The following is a 16,913-nucleotide window of genomic DNA, read 5'->3' as shown; positions in this document are numbered from 1 at the left end:
GTGTAATGCCATGAACAGTAGAGCTCAGTCTAAGTGATTTGGAAGAGGTCAGAATCACATCTCCTGTAGATGCACAGTTAAGTTTTGTTTCCACAAACCATTTCACCTCCAAAATACTAATTTCATTTCAATTTTTTATTGATTTTTCTTGTCATTTTTATGCAAGCCAGAAACATTGTTCATACTTTCACAAAATAGTTGAGGTTGGAAGGAGTTCTGTGGGGAAGTTAAACCTTTAGCATGGGTTATTTGTGATAGATTTTTTAATTTTTAATTTTTTATGGTAAAGCTGTTATTTTTAATTGGATGTAAAATGTATAAGTCTTTGTTACATATCTGTAAACTCTGATTGGTTTAAAAGTTGTTAAATTCATATAAAGGCATTATAACATATATATGCATTTAAGATTCTTGGTCTCAGGGCTGTTACCACTAAGCTGCAACAGGAGTTCAACAGAAGATCTCTCTCCATATGAAAACTTATTAGTCTAAAATATTTTCATTAGTGTTCTGGTTTAGATTTGCTATTACATTACATATATTTGCTTGCATCACCTGTGTGGAATTTGAAGTGTAAGTAGACAATGCCTGTTAGAAGAGGGAGAGCTGCAGTTCCTACAGTAAATTTACCTTTCCACAGGGAGCCCACCTTTGTCCATATAAGTGTGCTCTCTGATAGCAATATTACAAGTGTCACTAATGGCAATGTTAAGACTAAGAAACTTTTATTTTTTAATTTAAATTTTGTAGGCGTTCTTCGTGTTCTTGGGTTTAGAATACTGCTGACATAGCCAGATCACAGGAAGATATTTGGACATAGTGATAGTCTTAATGAGTTCTTTTAAAGATAAGGAACAGGCAGGGAATGGAATAAATGCTCAAATGCAGTCATGTGAAAAGTTTCTCCGCCATAGATGATGTAGAAATGAACTGTAAAATTACTTTGCAAAGACATTTTTTTCAAAGACAGAAGGGGGAAGCTCTGTATCAACATAGGCATATCATGCAGCATTTCCAGGGCCACAGCACAGAGTAGAGCAGATGTTCCAGCCAAGGCACCAGTGTCTAGGGTGGAATGGCGCCATAACATGCAGTCCATTGGTTCTTCCCAGTTCCTAGAGTAATGTGGGACTGGGAGGCCATGGAGGTGTTAAGCTCTCAGCTATTTGAATTCAGAACACAAAGTCCATCTCCATAATTCAAATTCTTTGCACATGCTTGTATAAATAGCTACGCTCCATAAAATCTACATGCAAAAAAATATGGAAAGTTGAACTTGGAAAAATGTTACAGTGATATGAACTAGAGTGGCAGCATAAGAATTAAGGTAGTTTTACTCAACTGTAGGTTTAATGTGTATCTGAACTACTTATTAATAACTGGGAACTGGGACATGAACAAAGGAGTCATTAAAAGTATATTTCTACAAATAAGCAGTAGAACAGGATGACTGCACTAATGCACCTGCTGAATTAAATGATTACTTCAAGCAAATTATTTTAGCTCTAAGTTTCATCAGGTTAGAGGACTACAAATCACCAAAGGACCTAGTCATAACTTGTGACTTAAATATTCTCAGCTTTAGTTCAGAAGTCTCTGAAATCCATCGAGTAACAGAAGATCAAGCAAAATAATTTGATGATCTCTGTCAATAACAATGGAATCAATGGCATGAAGAATAGTTAATGTATTACATCAAGAATAAATTGCATCTTACTTTTTAATTCTGGAAAACATTTTCCAATGTGAAAGTGCAGCTGGTCTACAAGAAAAAATTACATGAGCAAAGAGCCAGGACACTGAGTCCAGATCCATAGCCAAACAGGCGGTTTTAAAGCCACAAGTAGGGAAAAAATGTCACTCTAAGCAGAGAAAATGAGAAAATATAGAGGAGAAGAACTGTATGAAGATTACCCAGCACATTCTTCTTTTAAAATATCATGGCAGAAAGAGTAAATGGGAATGGCAGAAGAAATGGATATTGGATCATGTCATTCACATGGTGTTGGCCAATGCAATGGCTCTGACAGCTAGAGCTGCATCTCATTGTTCACACACCTTGCCAAGGATCTGGAGAGCAGAGAGCTACCATTTCCTGCAGTTCACCTCTGCAGCACTGGGAACTGATTTAGTACCACAGGGGAACTGAATTCTTAAGAAAATTCTTTTTTTTTACATTATTGTCTTTGTGCCTTTGCCTTCCATCCTGCACAGATATGTGCTGAGCATATGGTGATTAGGCAGCATTACCAAGTGGGGATGGAAAGCTTCACAATTGTTTTGCACAGCTAAACACCCACCAATATCTAGGGCACAACAGAGAATCAGATTCTCACACTAACAAGGTTTGTGGACAGCAGCAGTCTCCTGTATTTAATGTTTACCATTCTGGCACCATGGCAGGGTTCCTACACACTGCCTTGACTGTGGCACAGTGGTGATCAAGCTCGTGTTTACAGGTCAGTTATTGTTAAAAAAAAATTCCCCTGAAAGGACACCAGTTTACATGCATCATTAAAGCTCTATCAGCACATTACAGAGCTCCAGGTTGTAAACCAGGCCAGATCAAGACCTTTCATTCTTTAGATGGATGAAAGTAATGATGCCAGCAGTGACAGGGTATGTATCGTGATTAGGATTTGTGACCAGGAGGCAAGAGTTTTGAAAAATGATCTTCGAAAGATGATTGCAGGAAACACAGCAGGTGCTGGAAACATTTCTGCATCACTGAATCTGTTTTATTGACTCCAACATTTCACTGATAAATGTGATTGCGTTTTTCCCTCACTCAGCAAATATAGTGACTGGCAGAGTAAAGCAAACTTTATCATCTGTGTTTATACCCATTGATCAGTGTCTTGTAACTATTATGTCACTTGAGAATCTTTATGAAAACAGATAATTTATAATGACAGCTGATAAACTGCTATCCATCTTACTACAATGTTAATATAAGTTATGTCCTTCGTTGCTGACCAGAGAACTCAACTTGATCTCAAATAGGGAAGGAACCCTTTAATTTCTAAAGAACTAATATATACACTTTCTCCTCAGTATCTTGTTATGCATAAGGGAGTTTGGGGCTTTAGACCTTGGGCCCACGTGAAAAGATGATAAGTTCTGTAATGAGGTCAACAATTGTCCCAGCAGTGGCAGACATGCAGAAGGAGAGGTGGCAAAGGTCTGTAAGTGAAGACCAAACAACAACTGGAGGAGGCAAGGGCATCAGTGGAAGGTCACCACCCAAATGAGTAGACAGTTAACCTTTTCAGGATCTCACTTTCAGAGAAGGTGCATGCAATGAACTTCCAGAAGAGAAGCCTGGGGGAATTACTCTGAGTTTCAGGTGTAGTATAGAAATTGAAGGGGTTATGTATTTATTAACAATCTGGATGCAGTAGTTGAATGCACCATCAGCAAGTTTGCTGATTAAACCAAACTGGGAGGTGCTGTTAACTCTCTTGAGGGACAAGAACCCTTGCAGAGGAATCTGAGAGAATGGATCATTAGGCTTTGATTAATGGGATGAGATTTAATAAGTCTAAATGCCAGATTCTGCCCTATGGAGCTATGTCAGGCACAAACCTGGGAGAGAAGTGTCTGGAGAGCAGCCCTGCAGAGTGGGTTTTGGGAATGCTGGCTCACAGAAGACTAAACAGGAGTCAGAAGAAGGAGGTGCTGAGCTGTTCTCCCTGGTACCCTGTGCCAGGACACATGGGAATGGCTAAAAGCTGCACCCATCAGGAAAGGTTCATGCTTGATATGGGGACATTTTTTTACTGGGAAGGTGACCAAGCCCTGGAACTGGCTTTCTGGAGAGGTGGTTGATGCCCTGTGCCTGTCAGTGTTTAAGAGAGTGTTTAAGGACAACATTCTAAAGCCATAATTTAACTTTTGGTGAGCGCTAAAATAGTCAGGCATTTGGACTAGATGGTCAATGCAAAAAAATGTGAAGGTATAAAAAGGTCTATGTAAAAAAAAAAAATTCTTCAACCTATAACTTATCTTTTAAAATCTGAACTGTATTCAACATGACAGTAACCACTGTAGTGCTAAGTTTTCTGTTTTGTTAACTCTGAACTCATCTCTATATGTATTGATATTCTCAGCAGGTTTTGTTCTGGACTTCCAGCCATTTGTTACTTTGTTGAAAGATACACAGCTAGTTTTAGCTTGGAAATTGAAATCTAACCTATATTTTTATTTAGCCTGAAAGGGGGTAAGCCAGTTTCCTGTTATACAGTGCTAATACACTCTCCATCTGTTGGCTTGGGGATTATTTTTCCTGTGTGTTGTCAAAAGACTTTTCTGCTATTAAGGCAACATCATGTGTAGCAGCTCCTTCTGGTTTATTTTTCTTGATTCAGGTTTGGATTGAGTAAATCAGGACACTACCATCTTAATTTTAAATTAAGTAGCAATTTACATGCTTCTTTTCAAGCAAAATTCTGCTGTGATGTTGATAAAGTGTTAACCCACAGCCCAAGAAATACATTATTGCTATCTCTAGTTCGACTTTGGGTATGGTAGGAAGAATTCAAAGCCACAGACTTGCCGGGCTTGGACTATTTTGAGCACTGCCTCAAACTTTGTTTAGATGAAACAACTTTTCTTTTTTTTTTTCCCTTAATGGCAGGAGTATTATACCTAGTTTGTATTACCTTTGTTTATCTTCTTATGGTACCCCATTTTATATAGATAATAGTAAAAAACTAGTTATTTTTGCAGAATGAGATATTGATGACTAACATAACCACAGAATCATCAAGGTTGGAAGAGGTCTTCAAGACCATCTAGTCCAGCTGTCAGCCCAGCACCACCATCATTGCTTAAATCACCTAAATCATATCCCCAAGTGCCTCATGCAGACACCTTTTTTAAGAGCCGATCTTAATCTCCCCTGGCAAAACTTAGTGCCATTTCCTCTCACTCTTTTACCTAAAATGTGCCAGAAGACACTGACCCCTACTCCACTACAGCTCCCCTCAGGCAGTCCGTCCTGAGCCTCCTTTTCTCCAGGCTAAACAACCCCACTTCCTGCAGCTGCTCTAAATAAGACATGTTTCCTAGATCCTTTCCCACCTTCATGGCCCTCTTTGGACACACTCCAGCACCTCAATGTCCTTTTTGAAGCGAGTGACACAGAGCTGGACACAGTGCTCGAGGTGCAACCTCACCAGTGATGAGCAAAACAATCTCTTTCCCACACCTACTGGCCACACTACTCTTGATACAAGCCAAGATGCCCTTGGTCACCTAGGCACACTGCTGGCTCGTGCATCCATCTGGCTGTCAGCCCCCCATCCCTTCCCAGCTGCACTCCCCCAGCCTTCAGCCCTGCGCGGGGTTGTTGTGGCCCAGGTGCAGGACCAATAAGGATAATGGCAGTGGGCAGAGAAATGCACGACTGAAATATATTGAGCAGTCCTGAAAACTGGGAATGTGGGATTCTGGGCAGAGGGATACAGGCACAGGGCACTGACTGATACAGGGGACCCCAAGGCTCTAAACAACTCACCAACAAGCAAATAAATTCAGGACTGGAGCTGGTCAAAACTGATTCTAGGGATACCAAAGAAATCAAAGAAATGCAAAACTTACCATATGTAGTAAATTATATGTGCATTAAATATAGTAAATGTAGTAGAGTGAAATGTAGTAGATGTGGCATGGAGTTGCAGACCAGAGAAAAACAAAGGTTTAAAAGCATGTTGGCACAATGAAAAATGACACCAAGCAGATATTTCAGTCAGGAAGAAGCCACTGGCATTGTAGTCCTCCCAGCAAAGGAGAGAATGCCAACAACTTGCCATCCTTGCTCTCCTCTCCCCCAGCACCCCCTGACTCCAGCTCAGACCGAAGCTGTGATCTCAGCTCGATCCCTAAGATTAGCACTGATGACAGAAAAGTACCTGAGGTCATGGTTACATCTTTCACAATAAAGTAGAACTCAGTGCAAGAAACACTGCCAATTTTCTTTGACTTTTCAAATAGAAAGTCCAACAGCAAATTTGGTTTTCATTACAGCCAGTTCCACTCTGAAATGGATCTGAAGACTTGAGTCTAAGGTGTGATTGTTGCTGTACTGATACCCAAACTGCTCTGTGTGCATGCATAAATTCCTATCTCAGAATGGAAAAAGAAGAAAGGAAAAAAACCCCACCAACTTGATTTGTTGAGCATAATTGTATGGATAATCTCAATCCATTACTTTGTGCCACAGAACAGTTTTCCATTCACACATCCATCTCCTCTGAAATAGAAGACTATTCTTACATTTTATTCACATAATGGTTTTGATAGAAAATCTGTTTTGCTGCAGATGAGGGCCCTGGAGGTTTTTGGTCTATTGTAATACATAAGAGCTGCCTGACACTGCAGCATTCGTTCTCTAGTGCGATTGCCTGGCAGGGCTAAAAGCACTGATGTCTTTTACAGTTCTGGTATTGCCATTATCCACTTCAATGGGGTTTAAATGTAAAAGTGAAATTGATGGTGTTAAAGCATGAATTTCAATCATGCTAAGAAAGAAGATATCGATGGGAGGCAGCAAGGGAGCTCTGAACAAAAATATTGCAAGGAAGAAGCTGAAAGGCTGATTACTATAAGGCCAGTGACTCTATGTTTTCAAGTTACAGAGCTGCCACACATTTAAAGATGCCTGTTCATGTTGCATAACTCAGGACAAAGTGTGTTTGCCCCTGTCAGTTTTATGGGTCTCCTTCCTTCTCACTGAGGCGGGACTTCATGGGAAAAATCTTCAAGTCTTAGTTCAGCTTTTTATCTGAGATTTAAGATGTCCCTTCTCATTAACTTTTGTAGTAGGGCTGGTTTCTTGTGGCTACAGACTATCACCGTTCTTGTAAAAATTATACCTTTGCAATTATAGCACAGCCACCTGTCCGAGACTGAGTCTGTTTGGAGCAGTGGAAGTGACACTTTTGTATCATACAAATTACAAAGAACACCATAACTCAGGGTTAGGAAAACTAATGAGAAAGCAGTAAGAGTGTTTTTCAGGAGCTTAACGAGTTGGGTTTTAATTTTCACTGCAGAGGCAGAGCTGTGAGCAACCTTGGCACAAATTGAAACAGAATCAAATAGAGTTACTTGGTGCATTGAAGCACCTCTGTCTCAACTATGACTCTGATTCCTGCCTGGATCCAGGCAAACATCCATGGCACTCTGGTCAGCAATTCCCTTTCCTGCCTCTGCGTGTCCTGTGTCCCAAGGCTTGCTGCCATCACCAGGAAACGTGCAATTTTATGAAAAACACAGCCATGCCTTCGGGATCTCCACATTTATCTTGAGTTGCAAACAACTGAAAAGGCTTGTCTGGTGTCTTGATTGATTTGCATTTCTGTTGCCATGACAGCAGCATCCTCTGTACCTGTTTAATTGGTTTAAATCAAATTTAAACACCAAGTGAGTTTAAACCAACAGAACTTCCCAACAGAGCTGTGATCTTCATTACAAAATTATAGTTGAGGTTTCAAAGAATAAAGTAGAATTATAATCTCATATTTCAGATAATGCAATAAAAATCATCTTTAGACTGTGGTGTTTTTATAAATTAAAAACTTATAATTTATAGTTTTCGTTCTAAATAAACTCCCTTTCCCACATTCTGTCTGATATTCCTGCTGCCATACCTCTACTCTGGTTTAAGTTCCAGTCCCAGTTTTCTCCATCTACAGCTCGTCAGCCTAAAGTGGGAGAAAAATGTCTGTAGGATCAATATGTTCAAATCACTTGAGGAAAGAATTGTGACAATGTACCAAAGAAATTTTGAGGCATAGTGACTGATAAAAGTTCCTAGCAAAAAACTGTAATAAATGTGTGTAAAGTGGATTTTTATACAGTATTTCCTTAGGGAGCCCATTTCTTATCAAAAGATATCATTTTATGATAAAAATCATTATTTACATTTGGCAAAATATTTATATTGTACTCTTAATAAAAAGACTTTTTCCCCTTCAACTGATTTAAAATGAATGTATACTAGAGTGCAAAAATATTATTTTCTCTTCATAGGAATTTGTCATGAATAGTCTTTGAAGATATCTCTCTCAAGGTGCAGATTCTCCAATTCTGTCTGCATTGTTTGTACTTATCCTCTCACCAATAACATCTGCAGACAAGGTTTTCTGCAAAGTCAAATCGCAGCATTTTGAATTAAATGTAAAATCCTTAGCGATGGAGCTCTTCAGCAGGCTGAATGTAACTCTAAATAAGAATTGACTCCTTTTGTTTCAATAAGAGGGTGATGAAGGCTCCATCCAAACCCACCTGCCTCTCTGGCCCTGCAGTGGCACTCAGAAGCAGCAGTCCTCTTGCAAGTGTGCTGTGGTAAAGGTGTGAAGTCTTTGCCATAGGGCTGGACCCTGCTGGATAAATCCACAAACAATACCAATCCTAAAAATTCTGAAATGTCCAACTGGTCACATACAACTGAAAAGTACTGCCCTGTAAAGGCAAACCAGCACCTGGGTTATGCACTCTCATAGATAAGGATTTAACCCTCAGTGTCCCAGCATTGCAGACTAATCTATGTCAAATTGCATTTAATAGTTTCAAGTTTGCAAGATAATTAGAAATCTGTAAATACAATACTGCAAAATATATAGCTGTTTCATATCAGCTATAAGAGTAGCTGGTCCTACTCTTATTTACTTTACTGAAATATTTATTATAATAATACACTGTATTGGTCTCTTTTGGTGAAGTGAGGTGGCTGGGACACCTTTCTCACTGAAGAGAGATTTATCTCCAGTAGTACTTGAATTTTATAGCTCTCACATTCACAGCAATTTTACTTGTCGTGTGTTCTTCATATTTTAGGCTAAGAAGTTTGGTAATATTCAAGGAATGTAAAACTAGGGAATCTAAAATACTTATTTAAGTTACAAAGACATTCAAGCATTTCTACAAGGTTATTCAGGGCAGCTAAATTAGCTCCTGAACAGAGATTGTATTAATATATTCCTGGCTTTTTGTCTGAGTCCCACTTATTTCATGTGAGTTTATTCAGTAAAGTAAAATCTCTTTTGAGGGTCTGCCAGCAGCTAGCATATCTGTAGGTCCCAGGAAAATAAAATAGAGATGTCCAGGTACATCTGCAAATGGAAGAGCATATACAAACTCCATCTGGACCCTGTATTCACAGATTATTGACAAAGCACTCACGCATCTAGACCATAAGCAACCCTAATATTGAGAGAGCACTTTGAAAAGTGAGAGAGAAAGAGACCTGAGACCACGAATGAAAATAAAATACAAGACCTTTTTTATCTGTGCTGCTTTGGCACTAGGCATGCTTTCAGAGAGCAACCTTGCAAATTATGAGCAGATATTTCTTGCCCATGCAGGTTTATGATATGAAGATTATTGACATTTCTATAGAAATCATTATCAGCATTCAATCTGGAAATTACTCATTTGTATAAGGAGGGTAAATAGTAATACATGTTGAAAACTAGCTGATCTAGCCTAACTGGTTAATTCACAAACCCACACCTCTTTCATGAATGCCTATTTCTTCCCATTTTCACTGCTCAAATGTGTGTTTACACATATACACATACAAAATCTCAATTGCAACTTTCCTCCTGGGATGCATTGAACTAAATGGAAAATGGCTTTTTTTCCAAATACCCTAAATCCTTGAGAGAGGCAGAATTATAATGGAGGGTATGGAATAGTACTATGGAAAGCAATAGTATGCTTTTATTTATCTGAAAACATCTGCTAATTCAGCTGTTCAATTTAAAATTGAATAGAGACTAATAATTACTCAAATAATAAAACTTCTGAAATGAATGTGGGTCAGTAGAACAATATATCATCACAGCTGATCTTCTGAAGCTTCAACCACCCTCATTCATAGTCATCCAGTGCTAACCAGACAAATAACAGCATTATCACCTACTTCAGTAATCAAACAATGGAAAACCAATATCTGGGACTTTGGACTGGAATGGAAAGTAGCAGTATTGTGTTTATTGGCTGGAATACTAAGGATTCAGCTATGATGAGATCATGATTTATATTCTAATACATTTCTGAAGCTGGATACATAAGCATTCTGATGGAACTAGAATGAGTTGTTTCAGTCTCTCATTGGCTAACTCTATCACCTATATCATCATCATAGAATCATTATAACATGGCCAGGGTTGGAAGAGGCCTTAAAGATTGTCTAGTTCCAACATCCCTGCAGTGGACAGGGATACCTTCCACTAGACCAGTTGCTCAGAATCCTGTTTAACACTTCCAGGGATGGGGCACCCGCAGCTTCACCGGATAACCTGTTCCAGTGCCTCACCACCATTTCTTTCTAATATCTAATCTAAGCCTACTGGCTATCAGTTTGAAGCCATTCCCTCTTGCCCTGTTACTGCATGCCCTTGTAATAAGTCCCTCTCCATCTTTCTTTTGCCTCCCTTCAGGTATTGAAGGGCAGCAATTAGGTCACCCCAAAGCCTTCTCTTACGAATCTTATGATCTTCTGATTAAGAGAATCTTACCTGCTCTTATATCTTATGACTTGTTTTTTGCACTGTAATGCTACCTTGCACTGAATTTGACTGTCCTTCTAGCTAAAGTACAGTAATAGTTCTTGGATGTCATTAATTATTGTATTTCTCCAGTGGGAATGCACTAGGGGACTATTAGGTGCATATGTTAATTGTGTCTGTATTGATTAGCTTCATTTACTGGATTTTTCCTGTGATTTAAATTAATTGATTTCTGATAGACATGGCTACACTTTCAGGAGGGGGTGTAGGTGTGTAGGTGAGGCAGACACCAAATTAGTGTTTTGCCCCTCTGTCTGATCTCCCGTGATAGTCTTACTATAATAAATACAAAATAACGTTTGAGTATGAGTAGATATGATAAATTAAGAGCTTGAAAATAAATTTACCGTTAACATGCTCTGTCTTCTGAAACCTGACACACCATGCTCAGAAAAACAAAACAGAGGGAGCAAGAATCAAGGTGCTTGGGGTTCTTTCTTCAGCACAAACAGTACTGTAGCATAGATGAACCTTAAAATCTCCAACTTTTCCAACAGCTTCAAGGGAGCACTGAAACATGTCTTTCCTGTCTGTCCTCTGCAGGGAATTATTGGAACGCAGCTTCTTTCGTTACTTCATCATCTTACCTCCACTTCTCCACCTTCCAAGGGGAAACCAGTGCAGACATCTCTTTCTACTTCAAAACATCAGCCTCAGATGGGGTGTTTCTTGAGAATCTGGGGAACACTGACTTCATCAAACTGGAGCTGAAATGTAAGTATGGGCTTCCTATTACTACTCTTGGCAGTTGAAGTATTACGTTGAATAGTAGCTTTTTTAAAATGTGCACCATTTAGTAAAATGTGCAAGCTGTCTAAATCCTGGAAAAGCTTCCAAATCAAGCTGCTTGACATGTTTTCAAGTTGCCTTTTGTGAAAGGAGTGTTTGAAGTATATTTGAATTGTTTATTGAGGGGAAAATACGAAGACAAATAAAACTGGTAACATCAATTACAAAAATGACACTGACCTGAAAAGGGCTTTCAAAATTGCATGTCAGAATTATTTCTTCAAAATTTATGTCTCCGTCTCTGTGTGCTTTTCTATTTTATTTCATGGTTGCTTTGGAAACCGGGGAAAGAAGGAAAAAAGAGGCACCATCCTAATCAACATTGCAAGGAGCCAAAGAGCTGAAAACTTGCATATGATATTTAAAAGCCATAAAATATCTCATAAAATAAATCTCTGTCAGCATTATCTGTTAATAAAATCACTGATCTGAAAAAGAGGGTATAATGACACCAAGAGGCAAGTCAATTTTATTATTCAAACCATTTTTAATAGCCCAGGGGCAAACTTTCCAAGGCAGGTGCTGAAATCCTCAGCCGTGCCTGAATTCTCCTTAGCGGAGTTGAAGCAGTTGAATTAGGGGGAAACATGTTTTATGTCTCCTTTGTTCTCCCCTGACCCTGCCATAAACAGGAGCAGGGAGAGGCCCTCTGTGCTGTGTGTGGTTGTTATTGCAGCCTCTAGCAGCACATCACAGCCTCCCTGCACTCCAGCACTGGGGCACTGGGAAAAGCATGTGTGCTTCCTTTCACTGCCCATGGATGCCAAGGACCCCGATCTAGATGTTGATGCACAAAAGTCAGTGCGTCATTAATGCTGAAAGAGAAGCAGTTGGCTTGTGGACCCTAAATAATCTGTATTTTATGCAGATTCAATGTGATTTACACATACAATTTGAAAGCAAAGAGCCATTTTCAATGCTTTACAAAGTTTAAACGCACAAATAAGAATGTAGGAATTTAGAAACCACTAAGAGGCTCCTTTAAAATGCATCTAAATTTTTCCCTGCAGGTAAGAATAAAATGCCAAGTTCCATTTGGGTGGCTTTTTTCTCTTTCATTCTACAACTAAATTTCTACAAATTTAGTTCACATTGCTTAATCCAATTTCTCTAATCTGCAGCTTCAGTGAATCAAAATTGCTCCTATTGAGTCACAGGGAATAGTCTTATTTGCTTTACCAAGGGGCAAAGCCTTTTAATAATAAAGTGGCAGCTATTTTTAATTTCCCTTTGAATCTAAGTAGTACTTACAGTCAGCTGAGGTGGGCATCTTCAGAACTCCTTGCTCTTCTACTTCATGGAAGGTGTCCTCAGCCACTGCAATCAGACCAATCATGGTGTTGGTCACTTAGCTAAAAAGTGACATTATCAGTGTGGAAAGGTGACTTGACAGCAACTAATATTCTTTTGAGCTCGGCTCAGGGTTAATAATAATCATGCTGCAGTGGCTGGCTGAATAGATGTACCAGTGGCAGTGTGCTCAGAGTATCATTATACAGGACTTTAATTTTAAACCTTATTAAACCTATGCTTGAGATCCACTGACTTTGCTGAGACCTGGCACATGCATAAATTTGACCCTGCCTCATGTCCCTGAATCGAAACTTCAGATTATAAATTCTTGATGGAAGAATTTGAAATATCATCTGTAAGAAAAGATGAAAAACTATTGTAAGAACTATGTAGACTATATTTGCTAAAAAGCACAAAGCAATTGATTTGATATAGTTGCATTCACTCTACCCTTTTTCTCTGGAAACTATTGCTTGAAATTTTCAGATCCTCAGGAAAAGGCCTTCCTGTGACTTAAGTGTTCTACAGGTCACAAATGAAAAAGTGGGTTCAGTAATAAAGAGAAACTCACCCTCTCTTCTGAATTACACATTTATTAATGAATGTTTGTTTTATATATTTTTGAGGGTTTTTTTGCTCCAGTCTGCACTTACAGTTTTCTGTAATTCATTTAAATGAAGAGTAAATTTTCAGAATTTCAGAAGTACCTTACATGGCTCTATAGTGAACTCTGCTGCTTCTTAAGTCTGTTTCCTTTTTATAGAAGTCCTGTAAAATTTATATGTGAATTTGTTCCTAAATAGGGACATAAATTTATGTCAGTAAGGTAATTACAGAATTATCCCCAAACTCTGAAGAAGCTTTCCTTTGGCAAGCTGCTTTTTAGCTACCTATCACATTCTCTAATAGAACAGCTATTTTGTATTAAAGGCTTTTACATAAAAACCATGACCATGTATTTACTGAAAGCTGTTTTGATTCACCCAGTGGATTGCTTTTGTCTGTTCATTGCCTTCTCATACAGGTACAGTTCTCACTGGAGAAGGATGACTTCCTAAAAAGCCTGTTCTCAATTTCTTTACCTTTTACCATTCCAAAAGGAAAATGTTAAAATGAGCATCCTGCATGTACAAATTCTATTTTCTTTTTCCGTTATGTGTAAAATAGCTGTGTGTACCTGTAATACATGGTTAATGATGCATAAACTGAGCTCTATAGACCAGAAACAGAAAGGTTCTCCAGTACCCAGTATTTTAATCAGCTTGCTGCACTCGGTGAATGCATTAGGGAAACAAATCATTCGGTCTATTAAAATTCTTAGCTTCAAGTCTTTGGAAAGGAGTTTGCATGTTTTATTCTGAGCACAAAAGTGGTTACCAGGAACACTCATTAAATAATTTTACTGCATTCTGTCTTTGAGTCTAATAATTCTAGAGTCTTATATTGTCTTAGGGCCTAATAATTGTGCATATTTTCTAACTCTCCTGACTCATATGAAAAGGAGGTGACATTTGCAGTATCTTGAAGAGTAACTTCACATGCCTTCAGCAAAACCTCAGATTGCCATCTCTGAGGAGGGGAGAGAGAGGAAGGAAGGGAAGACCATCGTTTTTTGTTGGTTTTTTTTTTTTTTTTATTTCAGAAATAGCTTTTGCAAACAGCTGACAAGGAATGGTGTCAATAAAAAAACAGGGATAAAATGCTACTATGAATGTGGCTGAAGACTTTAGCTATTCCATTTATCAAGCAACTCCTCTGGCAGGCTTGTTGTTGTCACCATGCATGGAACAGTTGACAGAGATGTAGAATTACCTGAAGCCTCAATTTTTACATACATCAATAAATCTACAGAACCCCATTGTTTCCATAGCTGGCTGGTCATCTGACAACAGCTAGGATTGCTTAGAAAAGTGGTAGCTGAATAAGTTTTCTGTAAGGGAGGGTTTCCATCTCTGGTCAAAATTTCCAGATTATTTTAAAATTAAAACTGGTTTTTAGAGTGAGAAAGAGAGGATACATTCTCTTTTAGAATGAGTTTTCTTTTTTTTTTTATATATATTTTGTACATTCATGAAATATAGACTGAAGATTTTAGAGTTATGATTATGAAAATGTAGCTACTTAATACCTGAGATGCTTGTCAAATAAATCAGATTTGAATTTTCTGTTTGAGTGATATCTCAAGTTTTAGAAAAGATTTGCTCCTGAAAGCAAATTTTGAAGGGCATGTATTTCTGGTAATTTGGGAAGAAGCACCTACCATCACTGTTTCCAGAAAACTCTCTCAATGACACTGTCATATAATTCTAATGAAAGAGATATTCTGCTCACTTCTGTAGCTCCTCTCATCCCAGCACCTCCAAGAAATCCACAGACACTAATAAATTTTGTCTCACTGTTACTATTCTGAAGTAAACAGCAAGTCACTTTTGCAATTGAAAAAAAAAATGAGGCTTAGAGGTAAAGGTCAGCTTGTGTTTGGTCCTGGCATTAACATGGAAGAGAGGAAACATCTTTCTTATTAATTTTTGTAAAAAGCTGGGAACATTTATACCCACTGCATTCAGGGATGTCACTTGGCTGATAGCCCCTAAAAGTGCCCTGAAAGTCTCCCCAAGGAGCGATCACTGACCTTGGCAGCTGTGAAAGGGATCGTGAGGAGAGGTTTGCTAATGAGAGCAGTGGCATGGCTGCAGGGTGGGTGTACTTGCTCCGTGGGCAGGGGATGCTCAGGGCACTCTGATACCTGACATCTGCACATGGAGGGTCCTGTGCTGCTCCTGGGGCTCAGCTGTTTCTACACTACTTAGCTGAGACATAAGTAACTCCTCCAAAACCAGACAAGTGACAGTGACAGACTGGGGACAATGATTCCCATGGCCGTTTGGTTCTGCCCAAAAAGTGTTCATTCCTCCAGGCTGAATGCTCTAGCACATGACTGATTAATATATTTTCTTGCAAATTTTAATAATTCCATCACGTCTTTCTCCAGAGGCATCCTAAAACACAATTCTACCACATCAATGAGTTTTCCACATGATGCTCAAAGTCCCATATGTTAAAATAAATGCAGCTTATGTTTTCCACTGCTTGGTTTTTCACCTCAGTAAGGAAACTGGTGTGACCTTCATTGTTTCTTTTAATTGAGTTGTTATTTTGTTTTCCTAGCAGAAGGTGACTTTTCTATAAAACACCCCCCTAGGAAAGCATGTTGCATTAGCCACATGTCACAGAATGCATAGGACACTGAGGAATCTCTTCATCCCAGAGACCCAGAAGAAGTTATTAAATTAAGTGGAAAAATATTACATTTCTTCTGGGAAATTTATGACCCAAACGTTTTTACGGTACTTGCAAGCTGTCATTCTATTCCAGGACAATAGGAAAGTTTCAAACAAACAAACAAACAGAAATCCTGGTCTGAAGAATTGCAAGCACTATTCTTTGAAAGACAAGATTCTGTTTCAGATGAGGCAGGTGGTGCAGAAATGCCTGATATTCCAACAAACCAATTTATGACTCATCTGAGAAGAGCAGTTCCACCTCTATTTTGTTCCAAATTAGCAGATGGGGAGAGGTGCCCAGTCTGGCATGTGGGAGCCAGCCAAAGGCAGCAAATAAACAATCCAGCTGGGGAACAGGCTAAAACTGACCAGTGGAAAATCTTAGTCACAGGGCTGGGGGGAAATTAAGGCCACCTTCTGCGACTGGCTTGGATGTTGGCAGGCTATAGTTATAGGTTGCTTTACTTTGGTGTCCCTCAATGTCAATATGGCATTCATGACCTTCACTATACACAGCATCCTCTCAGCATTACCCCTCTTCTTTCAAGGGTGATTGGATGCCTTTCTCATTGCCATAAATGCCACTTTAAAGTAATTTCATGTGCAGTGTCTTATAAATCAGTTACAGCTCACACAAAGTTCAAGGTGGGGACTGGTTGACATTCAAAGAGCATAGTTGTCCCTGACTTTGCTTTGCACTAAAACCATGCAGCACATGGCAAACCATTGCTGGCACTGCCACTCTAAGTAGTTCATCTCAGGTTTTCATCCTTATTTCCAGTCTACTTCCTGTTACATGCTGACAATGCAGGGGCTTTGTTACCTTCCTCAGGTGTGCTAATCATTTTTATGCAGAAAGTAAATGTTTGGTATGCTGCACAAAATTGCCAGATGCTATAGGCATATGACAGAAAGAAACCTTCTGGGTCCCTGAGTTTAGAATCCTCAGTCACAGACAACCAAAATGCAT

General features: G+C 39.0%; 1 protein-coding gene across 1 annotated transcript in view; it reads left to right on the top strand.

Moving 5' to 3' along the window:
* CNTNAP2 (contactin associated protein 2) overlaps positions 1 to 16,913 on the top strand; it is a 1,023,368-nt gene that overhangs the window by 897,462 nt on the left and 108,993 nt on the right. Inside the window, exon 16 of the mRNA XM_058800058.1 lies at positions 11,121 to 11,291. Coding sequence (XP_058656041.1) covers positions 11,121 to 11,291 — 171 coding nt within the window. The remainder of the gene's footprint in view (positions 1 to 11,120; positions 11,292 to 16,913) is intronic.

Source organism: Ammospiza caudacuta, chromosome 1, assembly GCF_027887145.1.
Source record: "Ammospiza caudacuta isolate bAmmCau1 chromosome 1, bAmmCau1.pri, whole genome shotgun sequence".
Lineage (NCBI taxonomy): Eukaryota > Metazoa > Chordata > Aves > Passeriformes > Passerellidae > Ammospiza > Ammospiza caudacuta.
The sequence above is the reverse complement of the archived record's forward strand: the minus strand, read 5'-3'. Positions and strand labels throughout refer to the sequence as shown.